The 23042-nt window shown below is 44.8% G+C and overlaps 1 protein-coding gene across 2 annotated transcripts in view; it reads left to right on the plus strand.

Moving 5' to 3' along the window:
- The window catches only part of znrf3 (zinc and ring finger 3), a 66074-nt gene that overhangs the window by 36427 nt on the left and 6605 nt on the right, over nucleotides 1–23042 (plus strand). Inside the window, exons 3-5 of one of the 2 annotated variants that reach the window (XM_035166461.2) lie at nucleotides 17499–17573; nucleotides 20801–20932; nucleotides 21946–22056. In XM_035166461.2, coding sequence (XP_035022352.1) covers nucleotides 17499–17573; nucleotides 20801–20932; nucleotides 21946–22056 — 318 coding nt within the window. The remainder of the gene's footprint in view (nucleotides 1–17498; nucleotides 17574–20800; nucleotides 20933–21945; nucleotides 22057–23042) is intronic. The other variant, XM_035166463.2, reaches the window with a different exon arrangement.

Genomic DNA, 23042 nt, shown 5'->3' on the forward strand with positions numbered 1-23042 from the left:
GATTCATGTCTAAATATAAAGTGTCTGGGAACACAGGGCCCCCAGCTGTGCTCCGGAGCTGGCCAACACGGACCAATGGGCATTACTTCCTCTATTTAGGCTGAATACTGGGAAGAGGCTTGTCTTTATTCGTAATAGTTCAATCCTAATTTATTGATGCATAGGACCGTGTTGGAGATGGAGATACCGATACCATTTTTCATTTCCCGATATCGTTTCCACTATCTGGATTTTACATATCTGCTGATATGGATCCAATACCAGTGCATTTGAAAAAAATCTATTGTATTCTGTATTTTACCAGCTGTATGAGGTGATGATCATTTGGCCTGGCTCAGGTTAAACCCTTTGAAAAAACAAATACATACAGAATGGCTAACAATAGAATTTCTGATATTATAGTTTCACAGTCATAACTGAGCAAAAATCCATAAATCTAGCAATACACGCCTTTTACGTCCTTCAAATAGTTCAAAACTAATGTCTTGTATACGTTACACATCACTATTTTACTTGTGGGACTTACGTTTTAGCCCTGGCTAACACTACTGGAAATCTCCCCTTCTTTGCAGCTGTAAAAACAGAACTAGAAAGTGGCAGAACAGCACAACTGCAGTTATTGAGGGGCGTAACAGAAGTGATTTATGGGAAAAGAAAATTGCAGTTTTATCTGGGTGAAAGTTGTGTACGTTTAAAGATGTGGTATCGGATCAGAACATAGATTCACGTACTCGGCGATGCCCGACCTGGCATACTGACAGTATCTGAGACATTTCCAATGCTGGTATCAGAACATCTCTGGCTCTAGTTTTTAAACCCCAAAAAAAGTAATTGAGAACGCATCTCCAGAGATGAGCTGTCGTCTCCCAGACACGGAGAGAAGAATCTCTGTCCAGGTTTCCCATCATTTTACAGACTTTATTAAAACAATCTAGAGTTCTGCTGAGATTTCTGGTTTTGATATTTGTCTTTTGAATATTTCCGTACTTGATTTACTGTTTTGGTTTCACCTCATTTCTCCACAGGAAATCGTTCCGATATACTTTTTCTGTCCCCAGTGTGAGTTTAAAAAATTTCTACTAAATTATTCAGCCGAGTGACTCACTAGATATCAGGCTGCTCTCGCTGTCGCAGACAGAGACGCTCTGACATCAGCAAATATTAGCAGCACAGGAAGCAGAGGAAAAGGGGGTCGGTCAAGCCGGCCTCTGAAGTCCACGTGCAATCCTCACCAATGTGCTGGCGTGTCATATATATGTACACAGTTTTTTCCTGCACTTCCTGTCTGGTTCCTGCGAGAGCCGCAGGGCTGTTACACCTCTGACCTTTGTGTGCCCAGCCGTCTCTCCTCCCCCCCCTAAGAGCAGGAAAACCAAGAGTAAATCTGTCCCTACTGTAGCCAGCGCTCTTTTGATGTGGTTCGGTCGTCTGAGTTATGGTGTCATATAAGGATGACAGTGCAAGGTGCCCTGGTGCTCACAGAACACAGCTGCAAGTAGTTGCCTCTCTTTAGTTACAGCTTATCAAGTGTCTGCTTTCTGCGAGGCGTTTGTAAATGTTGTAAATCATGCTCACACCTCTGCACACATCCGTTCTCAAGTTGAACTATTTATTGCCGTCAATAACGTGCAGTATTCTTGGTAGTGATTTCCTCCCCGCTGCCCGACTTTCTCAGAACTGACCCCCGCTCCCTTCATCTCGACTCTGTCTTCCACATACATGCGCCGCGTTTTTTGGCAGCTCCTCTGGAACATGAAATCATGCCACTGGCTTTCAGGCTGGTTGGGGTCTTTGTCGCCATGCCAGTGAGATATCTCTTCTTTCAAGTGCCCCGGTGTCAGTCCAATGGCCACACGGGGCCTAAGCTCGTCGGCTTTTCTCCTTTTCATCCTGCCCGCGCTCTCATGACATCAGCCCCTAACCCGGGCAGCCGGGGGAACGACAGAGGGTGGCGTGGCGGATTGCAAGAAGAGTGGGAGTTGGATGGACGGGAAAGCGGTTGGGGGGGGGGGCTTGGCTTTTCCAGGAAATGACGAAAGGCTAATATGTCTGGTTTGGTAAGTTGGCGGCTGGGGTTTGTTCCCTGCTTGGTACGTTTTTTTTTCTTTCTTCTTTTGTACAGAAAAATGCGACCTATCCTCCCACACAGCCCTGCAGCTTGTGTAGAGCAAGCCTCTTGGCTGGCATAGCATGTAAAACTCCCTGGTATGTGCTTGTTGTGTGTGGCCTGGCGCTGCCCTTGACCAGCTCGTCTCTGAACTACGATCGGTTCCACCTTCAACGCCAGCCAAAGACAACATTTCATCGCAGCGGAGCGTAACGTGCCCGAGAGCGGCCGCTACAAGGCCCTTCAAAATAACCAGAGCTACGAGAAAAACGTTCAAGATCTTTATTGACATATCCCTCCAGAAATAAAGATCGCTGCTTTCAAGTTTTCGCCAGAGGCACATAACCACAAAAACTGTATCCTGTGTGTGGGAAGCTCTGTCTCTGACACACATACAAACACAATCCTACAAACCACAGTTGCCATGGAACAATGTGAGTGGGCAGAGGAGTGTGTCTCTGTGTCTTTTTCTTCCGTGGCGCTCAAGCTGGCACCGTAGGACAGCAGGCCAGAGCAAACAGCTGCTGCGTCTTAGTGCTAAGTGGCTTTTGGACTCCAACCGTGTCTGGCATGTCAGCCAGAGCTGCAAAGAGGGTGTTGCGTGTGTGTGTGTGTGTGTGTGTGTGTGTGTGTGTGTGTGTGTGTGTGTGTGTGTGTGTGTGTGTGTGTGTGTGAGTGTGAGGGAGAGAGAGAGAGAGGAATGAAGGGGATGTATAAAGTACACAAGGCCTTCAAGGATGGTGTGTGTGTGTCTGAAGAAGAGAGAGATCCAGCTTTAAAAAAGAAAGAAATGGCAACAGACAGACGAGTGTGATATTGCGGGTGACTGGCTCCGAGCCTGTGGCCAGGTTAGCTGTCCCACACACTCAGGTGTGTGTTAGAGTTCGCTGCGAGGCCACGGCAGTGCCAGTTAGGTGTCATGTGGCACGGCTTGTTGTTAAGAAGTTCCAGTGCTGGATGGAACTGGCTGCGTTTTCAGACTCCTACTACAGCACATTGTCCCTCACTGTCTGATCGGTGTATTCCTGGATGTGCGTACCTGTGTGTGCATGAGTTGATTCGCTGTTTAAACGCTGGATGGGAGGAAGAAGAAGAAGAAGAAGGCTGGCAGATCATCTTGTGTTTTCATGCAGCTCTCATCACTCTCTTCTCACGACTTTCCCTTTTCAATTCCTGTTCCTTACTCTTCCTGCAAAGACCTCACTGAAGCCGAGCGCCTCGATAACGGAGCGACAGCAAATTGCTGTAGTTTAACACTCCGCCGTCTCAGGACTGTTTTGTTAAATTGCAGCGAAGCCACAATAGAGATTGATTTGAACAGTGGCTTTTGTTCGATACAGATGAAGCTTGCTTTTTTTTCTCTAAGTTATTAAAGGAAATCTTTTCATAGCGGAGCCATGAAGATGCAGGACATTGATAAAACAATTTCCCCCCCCCCACACTCATTCTGAAAATGATAGGTCTTTCATCCTCTCAAAGTGAAAGTCAGTTTATGGTTGTTTAAATCGAGCCGCCTACCGTCTGCGGCTGTAGCAGGAAGTATAACGGAGGCAAGTGTTTGTGGTATAGACTTCTCTGCTTTAAGGTGAGGGAGTTTTTTCAGCTCCACATCGTTTCGGGGGTTGCTCCTCTGCTGTTGAAAGTTATTCATCTGTCACATTTAAGGGTTTCAAGGGGAAGTGTTCCTCAGACACTTTAACCCCCAAAACATTGAGAAATTGTGATTTCAATTATTAAATTATATCCCAACCGTCCCCGCTTTGTGAAACCACTTTTAGATTGACCAGATTTTTTTATGCATAATCATAAATATCAGTCCCCTAAACATGCCAAGTTTTATTAATTATTCTCTGGGATATCAACTAAACTGTTAAAAGACTGCAACGTTAAAGAAAGTGTGGAAAAAGAAATTCATGATTCCTCAAACGCACCATAAGTTCCTCTCTGAAACATAACGCATCCTCCCAGCAAGTTTTGTCCTTTAGTGTTCGCGTAACCCTGCTAAATAACTGACGGACAAACAAACAAATGCAGACGAAAAAATAGAATTAATATAATTAATCATAGAACCTGTATTAATATATTATAGTAGCCCTTTCAATCAGATAAAAGAGTTAAAAAATATAAGTTGTAGGACTGAAACAAATATCAGCCAAAGCTCCGTCCAGCTCGCTGTGTAACGTGACGGGGGTGAAAAGCTTTGTCTTCCTTCCCACCTGCCCCCTTGCCCCAGACACCTCAGCATGGAGGGAGGGATAGAAGGAGAAATTGAAAAAGAGAGGAGGAGGAGGAGGAGCAGCAGCAAAGAGAGCAGAAGAAAAAAAAGAGGATAAAAAGTGCGTGGTACTCAGGGGCCTGCCTTTTGGGCTCTCCTTTCATGTTTGTGTACGCCTCAACTTGCTGATATTATCTTGGCCGCTCTTCCTGGCGGGGTGTCGGGAGAGGTTTCCACTGTGACCAGGCAGGGGCCTCTCTCTCTCTCTCTCTCTCTCTCTCTCTCTCTCTCTCTCTCTCTCCCTCTCACCTTCCTACTCTCCAACCACCCCCCCCTCTAAAAAAGCCCATCTCCTAAATCACCGCTTCACCACGTTTCACGGCGCTGGGAGGCGCCCTGGGATCCCACTGCGCTCGTTTCCATGGTCACTGGGAAGCTCCTTGTGTCATGTGGCTCAAAGTGAGCCGTCCCTGGGCCGAATTACCCAGCTTTCAATGGGAGGCCAAATGACCATTATTAGACTTCACAGCCCAGGCCCCTATTTAAAGAGAGAAGAAAGGAGCCCCGGGGACTTAAGATGAGAGAGAGATGGAGGGAGAGCCAGAAGGCCAGAGGGAGAAAGCAGAGGGAGGAAGGAGGGGAAACGTGTGGAAAGAGAAGAAAGTGCAGCTAGCAGCACGGAGCGGTTGTTTCTTTTTCATTTTTCCCCACCCATACATCGATTTTTGTTCTTAATCGCAGTTGTTGTTTGAAAGTCAGACACCAGCCGCAGCTAAAGCTCTCCTGTCTGTCAAACAGCTTCCAGAAAAGACAGGGCGGCGCTGGATCAAAAGATGAGCGGTGGAAAAAGTAAATCTCAGAAAAGATAGGACCAGACATCCACCCACGTCAACCAAAGCCCTGTCTTTTCTCTCCTCGTCTCCGTCTAAGCCAGTTGCTTTGTAGGGGAATGTGCTGGTGTGCGTGAGAATCCTCGTGTCCTGCGCCCCGCTGTGTATGTCATGGCCATGTTGTCTTTAAGGCTCGGGCCCACGGCTTGGCACGGAAGCTGGAAACTGAAGCCCCCTGGTCCCCACACAGCTAATCTGATGCCTCTCCCAGCTACAGATGATTCCTCTGCAGGAGGGTTAGTGGGGGTGAAAATGGCATCCTGCTCCTGCGGTTTAAACTTTCTTTTATGCTCCGCCAGGGTTAGACCCAGCACAAGGAGAAGAAGTGGTGTGTGTGTTGTGGTGTGTGTGTGTGTGTGTGTGTGTGTGTGTGTGTGTGTGTGTGTGTGTGTGTGTGTGTGTGTGTGTGTGTGTGTGTGTGTGTGTGTGTGTGTGTGTGTGTGTGTGTGTGTGTGTGTGTGTGTGTGTGTGTGTGTGTGTGTGTGTGACACAGCGACACTGGAGCTGCCCATGCTCTGGGACAGTGAGGTAATGGAAGAAGAGAGACAGAAACATGGAGATAGGGAGGCTGAAGAATGGGATTGAGCCAAACATTAGCTTTGTTTATAGGGGGGGGGGATAACAATACAAATTTAAATGAGACATCTGGACGGCCGTTGTTCATGATTAAATGCTCTTAAAAGACACATTTAATTGGTATTTTTTATCATCCTCTAGATCCCGTGAGATAAATGAAGGGGAGTAAAAAATACAATATTTCCTTTTTTGATTTATTCAAGTGCCTTAATCGGGCGGCTGTGGCTGAGGGGGTGGAGCGGTCGTCCTCTAACCAGCAGGTTCGATCCCAGTCTTCCCCATCTGCTTGCCAAAGTGTCCTGGGGAAAGATATTGAACCCGGAATTGCCCCACATAGAAAAATGAATGTCAATAACCTGTAGACTAGAAAAGCATCTATATAAATACAGACCATTACCATTTATGAATGTACTTAAAGATATTATTTTGTTTGGTAGTATGCATATAATTATGAACCAATCTAATTGACCAGTGGCGTCGCCAAAGGGGCCTCTGAGCTGTGAGGGGACCCCAGAGAATGGCCATGTTAGTCCATAGCAACAGGAATATTGTGAGACTGCAATGACACAGAGTTTGGAAACCCCCGTAAAGACCCTGTACCACCAGCTCTCTGTCAGAACCTACGTAGTTTGGTTCCTGATGGTTGTAATGGCCCATGTCTCTTTTTTGCCAGAGCCCCAAAGTCTCTTAAAACCCTCCTGCAGGCGACCGGAGAAACTGAACATGGTGGACTTGTTGAGATAAGACAACAAACAGTGAGGTGTGATATTGGAGTTGAAGGTGAATAAGTAAACACACCTGAATGTTGCACCATCTCGCTGCCGTGTTCAAATCCCATTTACAGCCACAGACACGTCCTGCTTTCACCTTTTCTCCACGGGACACAACAAAAAGAAAAGTGTGTGTGTTTGATGAAGAGATGGACTCATAAAGAAGTTCTTATCTTAAACAATTTAGATTATTCCTTTCTGTTTTTCTTTGTCCTGTCAACCATCTCATGACCCTTCAGACTCCTTGAAATGAAACGCACATCAAAGTGTGTGTGTGTGTGTGTACAGGTCCTGAGAGTAAGATTTGAAAATAAAAAGAAATCTCGAGGTGTGGAGTTGGAAAGAGTTGAGATTCCCAGACCTCTGAAACTTGCACCTCGCATCTGCTGCAGGCTACATTAGCCACTAGTAGCATAGCATGCTCGAATCTTACTGAACTGCTAGTGGACGACTTGCATTGTGGGTAACGTAGGCACCAGGCTTTACAAGGAAAAAGACAACATCACTGGTTCTGCTGCTTTGATCAAGTAACTAACATTATTATTGTTGCGTAATGCTAACTCAGTACTTATTTTAATGCAGTACTCACACCGGCACGCACATGCCCCGTGCACATGACTGTTCACAGGATATTTACATTTTCAGGTGTGTCATGGACAGAGATCAATACTGGTACTCTGCTAAAACGCTCGTATAGATTGATCTAAGTTTTGAAATGAAAACTTCAAGAAGTATGGATGACTGCTTCTCCTCCACTGTCATTCCCTCCTCAAAAGGCAAAGCTCTGCTTTCTATCTTTCAAACTTTTGACCTCACTGGATATCGTCAAAGTTGTGTCGGTTCCATCATTCCAAAGAAATTATGGACCTATTCAGCTTTTTCCTCCCAACACTTTCCTTTTACTCGTAGATTTGCTGAAATTACGTAAACAACCAAAGGTTAAGTCGCTCTCCTCAGCCGGCTGCACAGCTGGAGGCCAGAGGTACGGTAAGAAAAGAGGCATTATGGGGGTTATAGCAGTGAGTCCTGACCTGCTCTGCCTTGTTTGTCCAGGAAAAAGACGGCAGCAGCAGCACCACCCCCCCCCCCCGCCTCCCTCACCTCACCTCCCCAGGAGCAGCAGGATAGAGAATTACAAGAGAGAGAGGCAACAACAGCAACTTCTCTTTCATGCAAGCAGGGACACGGTCGACTAAAGCAGCTTGAAGGCAGAGAGAGATTAGAGCCGAACCGTACGACTGCAGACGATTTAAAGAAGTGGCCGTTTAGCCAGATGCCTGCGCTCCACTGGAATCACTACATTAGGATTATAGCTCATGTTCTCCAGAGTTAAGGGAACTACAAATACTGCTGTGTGGCTGTTTTTACTTTGTAGAAGTTAAAGTCAGTTTCAGAAACGTCAGTTAACCCCTCAACGTGTCTGTGGCTATGAATCAGTGGCGTCAGTAGGTGCAGGAATATGTGTGAGTCTGGTCGTTGTCGTGGAACAAGCTATTTTACTTTTGGCCGTAAAAAAAAACAACCTTGTCCCGCCTGTACAGCCGTCGCCTAGCAACAGAGCTACGGTAGAAAGCGTTCTTAGCTTAAATAATAAAAACGTTGAAAAGATAATTCTCTAACATGTGTACAGTTAGCTGTTTGGTTAAGTACTTACATTTACAAATACATTCGCCTCGCTTTGTGCCACCATTACCTTTTTGAAAAACAGTTGGACGCGCCCCCCCCCCGAATTGAGACACTGCTTCGGTCTTTTGTTATCGTTTTGATTGAGAGACCCCTGGTGGCCACATTGTACGTTCTTAAAGCAAATAACTTCTCTAATGCCACTTAAATCAATAAATCCATCTGCACAGCTTGTGTTACATTTTATTCATCAGCAACTGGATAACTGCCGCATGTTTTTACACCTCAAGTCATTTACATGTGTAACTACAGTGATTGTGTGTTGGGCTCCAACTGCAGAGAAGATGCATGTGACCCACACTGAATAATGTACTTGAACGCATCCTGTGATGCATTCACTGCACAAGCTGAGCGATTCAACATGAAAGCCTGTGAGCTGACTGGTGAGCTGACTGGTGTTTTCCAGCAGTCGTTCTTTGACTAAACACTGTTAAATGTACATCAAAGTAACAGAGATAAACAATAGGAGCTAAATAACAGTAGAATTCTCCTGTTTCACATCCAGCACTGTCAGCAAGAGCCAGATATAAGCTCAAGAGTCAAAGACATAAAACTTCATATTTGATCTTTTATGTGCCGGGAGACTTGCAGCAGGCAGACGCAAATCTGGTGTTTCACTTGTCCCGACTCGCTCCCAACTTTATCGTCCTCCCTCCCTGCGTCTGACGGCTCTCATCTCGGGGAAAAATATGAAAATTCAGAAGTCAAAATGCCAGAAACCGTTTCTGAGAGCCCAGGAGCGTAACGATCATTTATAACTCTTTTGGATTTTTATTTTTGTCACGTTATCGCTCACCTGTTATATCCAAAAGCAATAAAACAAGCATGCGACTTAGGGCTTTTTAAAAAAAAGAATTAAAACATCAGAAGGATTTTGATTGACAGCAGGTCTTATCACCACAGATAATCAAATTAATTAATATTGGTATTTTGCTCTTTCAACGTTTTCCATGGATGAAAACCAGGTATGTTATCGTTAATCTATTTCTAAACAGCTGATGTTTGGACACGAGCTGGAGGAGCAGCACTTAAGAGGCGGTATTCTTGTCCCTCGCCAGAAGAGCTTGTTTATTTTCCTGTGAATCACAAAAGGCCCAGAGCCCAAAACCGGTAAGAAAACAACATGGGAGGGACGGAGGAGGAAAAGTGGAGGAAATTTAATTAGCGGTTGTCCATTCCTCCGGCCCTGGTCTCTGCAGGGCAGAGCAGTGGGCAGCGGGCGGAGAGGAGACCGACCGGGCCTCTTGATTAGTCTGAGGTCCGAGTGTTTGCATCTGTCTCCGTGTTTGTGCGAGTGTGTGACGCCACACGACATCAAACCCGGGAGGGAGACAGGAAATGCACAAGCGAGACAAACGTGTATTTTTGGAGAGGAAACTTAAAATGCTCCGGATTTCACACAACGTTGAGTCTCGTTCGTCATGTAGGAAAAAACACTTTTTCAAATGAACAACAAATGAAACTCTGAGCGTGATGAAGGTCCTGAAACGGTCTTTGTTCATTAAGTGTGTCAGTGTTTCTTCAGAAGTCTTCATGACCACATGATGACAAGCATTTAAATGTTGCAGAACAATTATCCCTTTGTTTCCCAGTGAAGGCTTTCTACCAGAACCTTTCCTTTCTTCATAGTGTTTGGCCAACAGAAGGTGATCTGACCTTTTAGAAACTATGCTCAAGTAACATGTCACTTACACATTATTATCCTACAGGTATAATAAGTGTAAGATAATAAGATATTAAAACACAGTCTGTTTGGAAAACGCTGTAATCCCAGGTAGTTTAAATCTTAATGTTTCCCCTCAAACATGTAAAACCTGTTATTTCAGGTACAGATGCCAGAAAACAATGTTTATGTTTATTTGACAAAAGAGAACCATCGCAGTAACGTATGTGCAGACTCTAATATTGAATTAATGCTCCTAGGAAGTAGATTCATCACTATATTTAAATTATCATACTTCTAGACATTAAAATATTAAAAAGCAACTGAGGTATTTGGACTAGATTCATGTATTTTGTCTTGTGAAGAACGGAAGCTGCAGCGGTCGCACGTGTGGTTGCGACCCCGGAACTCGGGTGCGTGTCTTCCTCTGCTCTCTCTCTCTCTCCACCTTTCATGCTTAAACGCTGTTGGTAGATAAATAAATAAATAAAAGGCTTAGTGTCCCAAAAAACTATTTGTAAAAAGTGTGAATCAAGTCAGGAACAACCTCATGAGAGAGCAGGTAAAGACAAGTACTGAAGCCGACCACCAAATATTTGATACATGACAGTTTTCGATGTTCGGTGCTATAAAAAGATTTCTCGTGTGAACATCGATCAACGATAGACTGGGTTTGCAGTCTTAAGAAAAGCAGATGTGATGTATTTGGGTAGATATGAGGGTTTTTAGAGAAGTGACTGAGGGAAACGTTTTGTGAGAAGGAGACACTGTGTTTGGATCTGACAATGAGCGAGTGCGAGCGCTTCCCACCTCCCTCCCCTGTTTTCTCTCGACTCTTTAATGGGGGCCGGCTCTTTGCCAAGTTCCACTGGCAGTTCTCCTCAGAGGTGCCCCCTCACACACACACACACACACGCACACACACATTTCGATAGCACAATTCACTTGTATAATTCTGGTTATGCAATGGTGGGTGAATGGCCACCCCACAATGTGCAGCGAGGCAGAGACAGAAATGTAGGGGCGGCAGGCGGTGGGGCGGGGGGGTTTGCTGGTTTGGGAAAGATGAGGTGAAGAAGAGGAAGAGAACAATCAGCGAGGGGAAGTGAAGATGGCAGACTTGTCAGAAACACTGGGAGAGATTTCAGCCGAGAGGAGAAGTTGACTCGGAGAACTTAAGTAGATGAAGGTGGAAGCGTTGTTGTGGAAAACCTCAGGCTCTCGTGTGTTGGTTTTCACCCCCAGAGAGCGAGAGTCTGGTTTTTCTCCACAGCTGAAATTATCACCCACTAAAAGAGGCTTTTCACACAAACCCCAGACGACGGCCTCTAGGTGAAACTCAAGGAAAGGTCTGAACACAGGCGGCGTCTTGTCTTCTACATCCGGTTTGTTTCACAACTCGGTCGCTTGTCCATCTGGGGACTGAACCATGTAGCAAAGATTACTGAGATTGCATAGTGTGTCCGTGTGTGTCCGTGTGTGTCCGTGGTCATGTACAGGATGTATAGAGGAAGGGATCTAGTCTCTGATAGTGAGGTCGTTACATCCACCCCAGATCTCTCACTCGCTCATGGACCGATGTCTCCGGATTGAGACGCTGGGCAGGAACCTATAACCTGTAGAAGAATGATGGACTCACTGATACCGAGTTCTAGTTTTAGTCTGAGAACAATAAATATAGCTTTAGTTCAGAAAGTACTGTAATATCATATGTGATTTAAAAAATGGATCCAAAAAAGTGAAAGTTTAATGGGTCCCTCCTCTCAGTTTTGTATTTTTTGAGTAATTCTGCTAAAAAGAAATACACAAACAAACAGACATGGGGTGAAAACATAACCTCCTTGGTGGAGCTGATGAATAATAATGTGACAATTTGACTGTTTGAGGTTTTTCTGCTCTCTTATGGCCAAATATTTATCCATGCAGCTTCACTGGAGATGACCATTTCATGTGACAAATGTAAACGGATCTGAGAACAGCCACCGGGACACAATAAACCGCTCTTCATCCACTTCCGGACCTGCCCTCCTGTCTGCAGCTGGATATTAATGGCCGTCCCTGAGCTCACTTGAGTGCTTCAAGTGATTCTTTCCCCCGCGAGTTTACGTTGAGCAAACTGCCCGTTTACACGACGGAGAGGATCTGGAGGAGGAGGCTCGCCGGCCCCTGTCCCCGGCCGCTGTGACACACAAGTGGATTTTGATGTGTTCTGTAAACGTCCTTTATGCAGACACACGGCCTCAGACGTCCCTGGACTCCCGTCAAACGCTGCGGCCGGCGGCCTAACGGCAAGCAAATTAATATTAAACGGCAACATGGGAGAGCTCAGTGTGAAGAAAAGGGCGCGAGAAACTGAACAATGACTTGTTAAGACCTGAGAATGTTTTTATCTTGTAATGTTTGAGTGATTCTCTTGGCATGAGTCAAAACCTTACACACGAGTAAAGGGTTTGTTTAAAAAATAGAAAGGCAGGATAAAGCAGAGCAGGGTTACCCGAGTTCACATGGTGTCCTTCGGAAATGGTTTCAGAGCAGCATTTATGTGGTGGCAGGAAAGCTGTCGTGACACATCAGATGGCAAAGCCGGCGCGATGGGAGTGAAACCAGTTGATTGCATGTCACACCGCCAATATGAAAACGTCAGGTATCTGTAAACAGAATGACATGTTGTGACAGATTGTCGTGTCAGCGAAGCGTGAACATCAAACGGTCGCAGATCAGGAAGACGGCGGCGTAATGTGCTGCGTGATCCGGAGTAAAGAGCCGCTTCGAGCACAGTTCTCATTTCTTCGTGCGGGCTGCAGAGGCTTCCAGTGGCACGAGGCGCGCGGCAGCCACGTTGAAAACTTGAAGATTTTTTTATTTTAGCCGAATGTAAATAATGTTTTGGAACACACGTCTCCTCTGAGAGCGAGGAGGGAGGGAGGGAGAAAAAAAGAGGGGTGACCACATATAAGGAAATCAATGGGAGAAAACTATGCCTTTATCTTTTAATAAACCGTAAAGCCAGGAGGCAACATGAAATTACAGCATAATAGCAGTGGAGTCTTCTGAAGACTTAATTGCCTTAATTATAGCACTGCAGAGAGAGCGAGAGAGAGAGAGAGAGAGGAAGGCATGAAGAGGAGGAGGAAAGAGAAAGGAGGGAAGCAGAGGAGAAGAAAGTAGGAGAGAAAGAGGGAACGATGTGATAAAGGAGCTCGTGCATGAGCCAGATGTTGCAGGTGTAAGTGTGTTTGTATGTGAGCACACAACCTTCTGCTTCTCACAAATCACTGCACACATCTACACTGGTTCTGTTTAGTAACTGTGCTGCTGCTGCTGCTCGTATGAGAATCCACGTGAATGGAGGAGCGAGCGCTTCGCTGAGAAAAGTCTCTTTTCCAGACGAGTGAGAACGTCTCTCCCTCAGATCTTACAAGCTGGCAGGCTTACTTAGGGATGCTAAACATAGCTTTCATTTTCCTCTGTGTCTAGACTGGATTCTCAGTACTTTCTGCTGCGGTTTCTGTTCGCTCGGTGGAAGATTGTACCCTAATTCTCATGCCTCTGAGCCAGCGGGAAGTTTGTTTAGCCAGCAGTGTTGTGAAGTACCTGTGAAACTCAGGTTCAGAGTTTAGCTGCTTTTTGATTTTCTGCACGGATGAGTGATCAAGCGATGGCGTTGGGGACCAGAGATCACGTTTCAGCTTTGAGGCAAATATTGGCAGTGACGGATTTCAAGAGGAGATGGTTGACTTTGCTTTTCCCCTCAAAGTTTGTGCCTTGATTTCATATCAGAGGAAAGTTCAGATCTTATAAATTGCTACTTGCAGAAACTTTCTTTGCACTTTAATGGCTCTAAAAGGAGCAAAGCTTACATTTCCACCTTTTGTATAATGTCCTGTTCCTATGGTTGAAGAAGTACTCAGATCCATTAAAATGTAATATTTTTTATTTCTTATCATATTTTTATATCTTCTATTAAACTTTGCTTTATGCTGCACCTCATTTAACTGTCTCTGGGCTGCTAACTGTTATTAACATCTCCCCTCGGGGGGGTTCAAGTCATCAAACCATCCGTCTAAATATACTCAAGTAAAAAATCCACAAAATGAGTGAGTGACACATTATTATAAATGACACAATTAGATTGTTGCATCGATGCACATATAGAGATTTAAAGAAGCTCAAGTGGTAGTTTTAATACACTATTTACTATGTAGTGCAATGTTGACGCCTGGAAAAGGGTTAATACCTGGATATTCTCAACAATTTCTCTTATTCTGACACAACACAGAGCACTGGCCGCTAAGATCCTGGATCTTATCATGATGACATCTGCGTGTCTAGATCTCATCTGTACAGATGTGCGGATCACAAACGCACCAACAATTAAGAAAATATGACGGCAAATCACAAAACACGACATTAACTTCTAACAGAATAGATCGTTACCATCCATCAACAAGTCTCCTCTCTGTGTTAGGTGATTTGCACTTTCAGGGCCACCGTACATCTGTGATCTGGAATGATCAAAATCGTCCTCAGACCCTCCCCCCCGACGAGGCCCGATGGACAAACGCTGACCTGCTCAGTCTCGATGAAACTCGAATGAATAAAGTTTACATCCCAGGATTAAACTCTGTCTCAAAGTGCTTTCACAACATCTCCTTACAACACTTGAAGTTCCACCACCAGCTCGACTCAGTGAAGTGTTTGGAGCAACATGGTAAAAGTCCTGAGAAAAAGAAAACACACAGCAATAAATATGAATCCTTCCTTTGGTGTCCGACGCTGTGTTGCTCTTTTATAGTGTTGGGAAGGAGATGTGTCATGTTTTTTTTTAAAAGAGCCAGTTTTGCCCGTGGCTGCATTTTTGTTGTCGTCAGGCAAGTCCCTGCACTGCAGCGTGTGGGCCTGCCCGGGTGGAGATTCTTTAGGAGGAAGATCTCTTTCTGCTCAAAGCGTCTTACCAAGAGCTATTAATTATTAACTGGGAGAGCGAACATCAAAGCAGCAGACTTGTGCTGAATTAAATGGGGGCTGGGGCCTGGCAGTGTGGAGCTGGGAGAGAGCGAGAGAGAGAGAGAGAAAAGAAACTGGGTGAGAGGGAAAAAGCCGAGTGAGATCTCGCTTTTGAACTTTCCAAGCACAAAAAGTGAAGGAAGAAAGCGGTAAAAAAGTGCCATGTTGGTTTATGTAAAGGAGGCAGGAGGGAAAAAGAAGAGCAGAGAGGTTGTGTTTGTAATGTTTCAGTGTGTGATGAGGCTTTTGTTTCACCGCGGCTGGAAGATCGATCAGTTTTCAGGGTTAATTAGTCCTGAAGGAGCCACATTCACAAACAACTTGCCCGTGGATTAGACCAAAGAGGGAATGGAATTGAGATGTAGCTCGTTCACATGATGTGTTCACATGTTCCTGGAGCTGATTTTACACTCACAAGTTGTATCTGGTGCTTGTGCCACCTCTCATTTCAAAGACCTTTTGTTACTTTGGTCGTATTCTCCTCCTGCTGTGACTTGTCCACGCAGCCGTCGTCAAAGTCAACATCAAAGATCCACACACGTGCTCTGCTTCTTCTGAAAGTGTATTTTATAGTAGCTTCCTTATTGATTCTGTTATTGACACGACGCAAACACCTCCAGTTATCGTTCTCTCTGTGGAAGAGGAAGAACTAAACGGCTTTTTAACAGCAGAACTACAACTGTTATTGATAAGAACCAGTGTTGTATTGAATCCAAACTCACCTTAGCCGCACACGCTACTTCCTGGAAAGACCGATTTAATCATTAAGCCCCTTTTCTAAGACCCAGAAAACTCACAGGAAGTAGTAGGAGTACTGCAGGTACACAGTGGAGAAGTAAAAGCTCAGATAACGTCACGGTCATAAAACTGGATCATATAAGATAAGATGATCCTTTATTAGTCAGCAAGAGAAATAGGCATCAGTAAGTAATAATAAGTAAGTTGAGGATAATAATACTTAAGTTTAAGGAAATGTAATAAAATTACACTGTAAAAACAAGAGATATATGTGCAGTGTGAGAATATGTAGAGTGAATTTATTGCCCATTAACCACATGATGACAGATGACAAAGCTTTTAACTAGTAAACAGTCAATGGAGCTGCACCCAGTTTACACACATTCATAAATATATCAGTTCTCTAAACGTTCCTAGTTTCTTTTATCAAGTTCCGTGAATTATTCCTTGAAAAATTCAGCGGAGATGTAAAAAAGAAAAAGCCCTTTGTCACAACGTTAATGAAACTGATGACACATTGATTGATCCGCCTGTTTGTGGAGATCCACACCAGAACTCAATGGGTTCATGTCCCATCTTTTCTCCAAGTTTTGTGGAAATTGGTCAAACAAACAAACAAACAACCACAAACAAACAAACAACACACAAATGCACAGGGGTGACAACATAAGAACACTTGCTGGAGTTTCCTTCTTCTTCCAGCAGCTGTGCAGGAGATTTCCAGTGACCTGAACAATATGTGTCGCCATCACACCTCGCGCAGGAATATCTGTTAGACGAGAGGCGTCCACCGCTCCGGTGAGGTTTCATACCGACCTCTGAGGGTCCGACACCTGATGTCAGTGTTTCCCTTCGACTCGTCCCCGTCTTGTTTATACAGTACGTTGACAAGCGTTTGCATTAAAACCGAGCTTTCATCTCTGCGGAGACTTTGCTCAACATCCTCCTGTTGAGTGCTGTAACCTCAGGAAGCAACATGATGCGTTGTGAAAAGAGTAATTGTCCCCACACACACACCACTTCTCCCCGTCTCCGCTCCTCCTGCAGACCGGAGCGCTGACGCTCTCCAGCCACTCGGCAGCCGAGTCCCAGCCCTGTGCACTGTCACTTTGATCCTCATCCCCCTCTCTTCCCTCCAGTAATGAAGAGCGCTGGCAAAGGCCCAAGGGCACTTGATAATACCAGGATATGATCCCAGCCGCGCTCTTTTAGATCATGTAGTGCAGACATCAAAAACGCCGTCTAAATAGGGCACCGTGAATCAAGAGGGGTGAGAACTGGTTACAGGGGGGGGTGGGGGGAGGCAGGAGTTAAGATAAAGGGAAGCAAATTTGGATTCTGCGTAGAGATACTTGAGCTTCTTGCGGATCCAAGCGTTTCCTTTCTCTTTCGCCTTAAGCAAAAAGAAACTGTGCAATGACTTTCTCCACTCTCAGATGAAAGAAGTCCCATTTTCAGCTGGTTGGAAGTTCCTGATAACTGAGTTCAGCTCAGAGTCGTGCAGAGCTGCACCGGAGCTGCACACGGGAATGAAGAAACGTATGAAAGGAAACAGACCCTCGTGGCTTAATGTGATGCAGATGTACTTTTAAGTGACGTCACGAGGAGACGGGGAGATGAACCACATGTGAACGAATGTCATCGGCGGCTTGTTTACTTCTCGCCTGTCAGTTCTGTCTCTTCGCTTCCTCGTCTGCACATTCCACAGGATTCACCCGGGCAGGGGGCGCCCTCTAGTGGGCTGGAATTTGCAGTGCGAAAAAGCTGAAGTTCAGAATGCACTTCTCTTTTTAGGTCTGCTGAATGTGTTTTTAATGATTTTCTCTTTTTCTCGCTCTGTGTTTTGCAGGCGAAGCGAGCGGTGCAGCGCGGGGCCACGGCCGTCATCTTCGACGTGTCGGAGAATCCAGATGCCATCGATCAGGTTTGTACACACCTAAAATTACCCAGGCATTCTCGCTTTCAGCAACGCCAAAAAACGCCTAATCTGTGTGTGAAAGACGCTTTCGCTGAACACAGCTCCGCAGCGCGCCCGCCCTGCCCTTCTGCCTGGCACCCTGTGTGTGTGTTTGTGCTGTTTGTGTAGACAATGATCTTTCTATCTTTAGTCCTGTTCATGTGGATCAGCCTCGCTCATTCAACCATCCCCGGGCCTTTGAGCTCAGACTCATGTGTGCAGCAGGGCGCTGTGCTCCGAGCAGGACTGAAAATGGATATCCAGGGTTCAGCTTTCACTAGACCATGACCAAACTGCCTTGAGCTCATAATTGCTCAGGTAGCACACATTACCTCACCCCTCCCCCCGAGACTCTGGATGTGTCTTTGAGTGCACATTTGGGGGAGAGCGCACTCAGGCTGCAGGAAGAACAAAGTGTATTTCCTCTTCACACACACCCAGACGCTCGCATTCCTCCTCCTTCCAGTCTTTCTGGCTCCTGCATCTTTTGGTGTTAGGAGGTATAACACACGAGTTGCTCCTCCTGAGCGCCTTTGTCGCAAGAATTCTCCTGTGGTATTTATCCTCGCCACGCCAGGCCTAGACTTGCAGGTTTTTTCTCTTCTCCTCCTCCTCCTCCTCTTCTCTCCCTCCCTCCCTCGTCTCTTCTTCTCTGCCGCTGGGTCGTAAAGCGCGTAGCTGAGAGATAAAAGGGATTGCGCACAGACCACATCAAAGGCAGCGCTGGGCGGTTGTGTTAAATTCCCCCGAGAGGCATTTCCAGTCAGAGCGGCCCGATCAGCAGAGGCAGGACCCACAAGGCCGAGGGGCAGGGAGGAGGAGCTTAGGGAGAATTAAGGTCCTGGGGCCAAAATTAGGAGAGTTAATGTACTTGACCTGCTTTTTAATGTGAGGCCAAATGCACAGAGTGGCTCAGACACTTTGTGGTTTTGTTAAGAGAAGAGTTAAGTTTGTGATTAAGTTTTTATTTCCCCCTCCCTTCCACTTTAAGCTCGCATTTGTACGTTGACTTTTTTTTACTGGCGTATTGTCCGTCAGTGGCCAAGTGAAAGTCTCGGTGGAGTCGTTTCTCAAAGCGGCGGCAGAATCGAAACGCGACATCAAACGTTTTTTTCAGCGTCTATACTTTTTTAAACCCGAACATACAATATTTCACTGGGGAACATGACGACAGCAGAAGAAATAGAAATGCGAATATCCTCGGTATTTCCCTTGGGCTTTTTGAAAATTACAGATTCCAACCAGCAGACGATAGAGAGAGGGAGAGAGAGAGAGAGAGAGAGAGAGAGAGAGAGAGAGAGGGAGGAGTGAAGGAGCATGTCAACTGACTGAAGAGCCAGGACATACTATTCATCCTCCATTTCCTCCTGCTCCCCCCCTCTGGCAAACTCCGACCACAGTTTCCATGTCTTGAGCCTATAGGTCATTTTCCCCAGTTGGTAAAAGAAGGGTTTATGTGCTTTTCTTTTTCTTTTCTTTTTTTTTTAAACGTCCAGACGGTTCATATCCACATTAGGTCAGTGGTTCCTAAACTTTCTGCCTGATGTAACCGAAAAGTTAGGCAACGTCTGCTCGTGATCCCACATTTCATACGTCAGGTTATATAAGGAATAAAAACTCTAAAGCCCCGTCAGTCCTGTTTTATGATAAATAACTTTAAAGTTGCACAAAATCTAAAAGTCTTCTGTCACCTTGAAGGATTTTATTTTGTCTGCGTCGGCCATTAACACATTTTTCATTTTACTTAGATGTCAGAGCGCTTTGTATTTTTCTTTCTAGTTTGTATTTGTTGTGGTCGATGACTCCAAAGATCAGATTTGCTCAATAAACATATTTCATTTTTATAGAACATATGGATACTTTCAGAAAAAATACAAAATCTGAAGAAAATGAAATAATTTGTGAATTTTACCCCTGAATCTTTCCAATTCAGTTAAATTACATTTTATATGAAAAGCACCAAGCAACATAGATTATTTACATTATGAGGTCAAGTCTTCACAGTTATTAAATAGAGAAACCAAACAGTTTGTACAACGAGCAAACACTTTGTGACAGTGGAGAGGAAAACAAGCTTGATCCAACCAGTCAGTATAATAATAATAATAATAATGATAACTTAGTATCATGCATGAGAAGAATACATGTGTTGGGTTGTGAGAAGAGAAATGGAGGAGAAAGAGAGAGAGACACTCACTGGTTTTAATCGTTGTTATAATGATAATTGTGATATTTATTATAGTTGTAACAATGTCCATTAAAAACTGCGGCAATGACAGCAGCTCTAATAACAATGGTCATAATGATAATGATGATAGTGGTTGAGTGGAGGCAGATCTGGATCCCGCAGCTCTCGGGTCCCGGGGTTGAATGAGGACAGAGCGGAAAAGATCAAACTATAGGCGAGAGAAAACAAAGTTAATGACCTGTGGCCGTGTGAGAGGAATACATGATGGAGGGGGGGAGAGGGAGAGGAGAGAGAGAGAGAGAGAGAGAGAGAGAGAGAGAGAGAGAGAGAGAGAGAGAGAGAGAGAGAGAGAGAGAGAGAGAGAGAGAGAGAGAGAGAGAGAGAGAGAGAGAGAGAGAGAGCTCATGTTTGTCTCGTGAGGTTGGGATTTTGATCAGAACATATTAGGATTCAACTCGTAAAAAGTAACACATAATAAATTTAACAATTCAACATTATTGTATCTTTTACATGATCCAAAATGTTTACAACAATGTTCAAACCCAGAGAAATCCACGCTTCTATTCAGGGTAACGGTACGTTTCATTTTGGCGTCTCTGGGGCAAACCACGTATGGCGAAGGAAAAACACCATCGACAGTTTGTATCGGCCACTCGTACTCGATCACGATTTGCCGCTTGCTGCACGTTCTGTCGCCGAGTAAACCTGCAAACGCTCAGTGGAGCCAAGAGACCCAGGAGGATTGTGGGTGATGACAACACCTCCCATGATCCCTCGCTCCCTCTCAACATCAAACTACTTCTGTCATTGTTTTGATTGGGAGACCCCTGGTGGCCGAAACTAGATATTGTACATTTAAATATGAAAACTTAAAAGTAGATAGAAGAAGAAAATCTATAATTGGTGGAGTGGCGCTTTGACAAAAGCCCAGAACCGACCAGATGAATGTGTGTCATGTTGTTTATCAGTACATGTGTGTTTGATGTGTGTTTCCTCTCGTCCTCAGCTCAACCAGGTCGGCGAGGATCCTCTGAAGCGGCCGGTGGTTTACGTGAAGGGCAACGACGCCGTTAAGTTGATGAACATCGTCAACAAGCAGAAAGTGGCTCGTGCTCGGATTCAACATCGACCACCGAGGGTAAGAGCTCAAACCAAAACCCCAAACCACCGCAGAGCAGATGACTTCCACGTGTTTGTGTGTGGGAGAGACAACTGTGAACTCGTGTGAGCAGCTGAACGTGAAGCTCCTGCACCGACTTTTAGGATGTGAACACACAAACGAAAATTCCAGCTGTGAAATCTGACCCTTTTCTCTTTCTTCTCTTCTTCTGCGCTGCGCCCGAGGCTGAGGACTTTTCTCTTAGCGCTTGCGAGAGATTAATATCAGCCATTCAAAGAGCTGTTTGTTTGCTGGGAATATTTGATAAGAGACCAACACACTTTGAGGTCAAATAACTTGACATAATGAAAGCCCCCAGAGAAAGGACTGTGATAAGAGAGAAGCCAAACAACCTGGTCTTTGCTCTCCAGCACTTTGAGACGTGAGCACGGGTTGGATTTGAAGTGTCCTGATTGTTTAGTTTTTCAATTAATTAATCATTTAATTAGTGAAATGTGAAAAGTGGTCGTGGAGAAAAAAGCTCAAATAGTGAAATTTTAAAATTGTATAGCAAATCGATACTAGAACCACATGATTTTTATTTTTCTTGAAAAAAAAAGATCTAAACTATAATAAATATTAATAATATGAACTTTAGTTTAATTACACTTCTCTTAAATGTGCTGAACAACGAGAAGCAAAACCCAAAAAATCCACACAGGGCAAATAAGAGTAAAAATGACTAAAAACAAAAAGAAGACTAATAAAATCAATGTAATTAAAAGCAAATCAAACATCACCTGTAGTTTTCAAAAAGAAAATTTTGAAACATCCATGATTTAATATCTGAATGACTGCACCATATCCACCAAGGCCCAACAATCTCCTGATGAAAACACATTTAAAAACTAAATGAAAACATGCATGTGAGTCGTGAAAGGTCTGAAAAGGATCAAAATCAAATATCCTGGTGCACAAATGGAGATTTCAATCAGCTGCATGTGAACATTATTTGACAAATTTGCGTTTCCCTTTGTGCTCTTCTCCCGCAGCAGCCCACGGAATACTTCGACATGGGCATCTTCCTGGCTTTCTTTGTGGTGGTGTCGCTGGTTTGCCTCATTCTGCTCATCAAGATCAAACTCAAGCAGAGGAGGAGCCAGGTCAGTGTCTGAATACGCTCATCACTTGCTGTGGAAGAGATGAGAAGTCTGGGAACTATTTATTATCCCAGTTTGACTCGAGTCGCTCGCGTGTCTCTTACATGAAAACACACCCAAAATCCAGAGTGTGTGTTTCCCGTCAGCGCGACCTCACTGGGAGTCGCAGGCGTGGAGTCGGCCGACAGCCGCTGATGTGGTGTGTTGACAAAAAGCTCCAGTGGAGACTTGCATCAGGCGCCCGAGTCGGGATTAGCATTTAATTAACGCTGATGAGAGGTCGGCTGCCGGAGACAAACACGGAGAGATGTCATGACGGAGCAGAAAACCTGCCGCGGCATCCGCTAAAACAGGTGTAATCCTGCCACTAAACGTGTGTGTGTGTCTGTTCCGACTGTGCAGTTTGTGTGTGGGTGTGTGTGTATAATGGTTGTGTGTCACTGCAGCGGATGACTTGGTCTTGACTTCCTTTGGTGGTTAATTAAGAGAGCAGCTCACACCAGGGGCAAATTCATCACATGGGGAAAAAAAAACTCTTCCTTCCTCAAATGTGAAACAAAAACTAATTAACTGCTTATGGAGTAAATATTGTTTAATACATTATTATTTCATTTTAACTGTAAACGTTGAACTAAAGTACCAAAGGAAGAAGGAAGAAACACTGAGCTGCTTTCAGACCGGCACTGACGTCCGGACATTTTCCTGAAATTATCCGAGAAAGAAAAACCCTTCGAGTTAAATAACCAGATAAATAAAATTCCCAGGGAGCGAGTGGACGTGTTGATGATTTTCTAACAAGTGACGGAGGCGAAACTTGAACAATACAAATATCTCAGGATTCAAGCATCTAAAACTAATTTTGGTGAAAGAAGCTTCCACAATGAGTTTAGTGATCGTCGCCATCACAAGCAGCCGGTGAGTTCGGAACATGCTCTGAAATCATTCCTGCTAAAAACGCTCCCGTTGTTGCGAAGGCGTTGAACCCGGAC

Source organism: Hippoglossus stenolepis, chromosome 9 (assembly GCF_022539355.2).
Source record: "Hippoglossus stenolepis isolate QCI-W04-F060 chromosome 9, HSTE1.2, whole genome shotgun sequence".
Lineage (NCBI taxonomy): Eukaryota > Metazoa > Chordata > Actinopteri > Pleuronectiformes > Pleuronectidae > Hippoglossus > Hippoglossus stenolepis.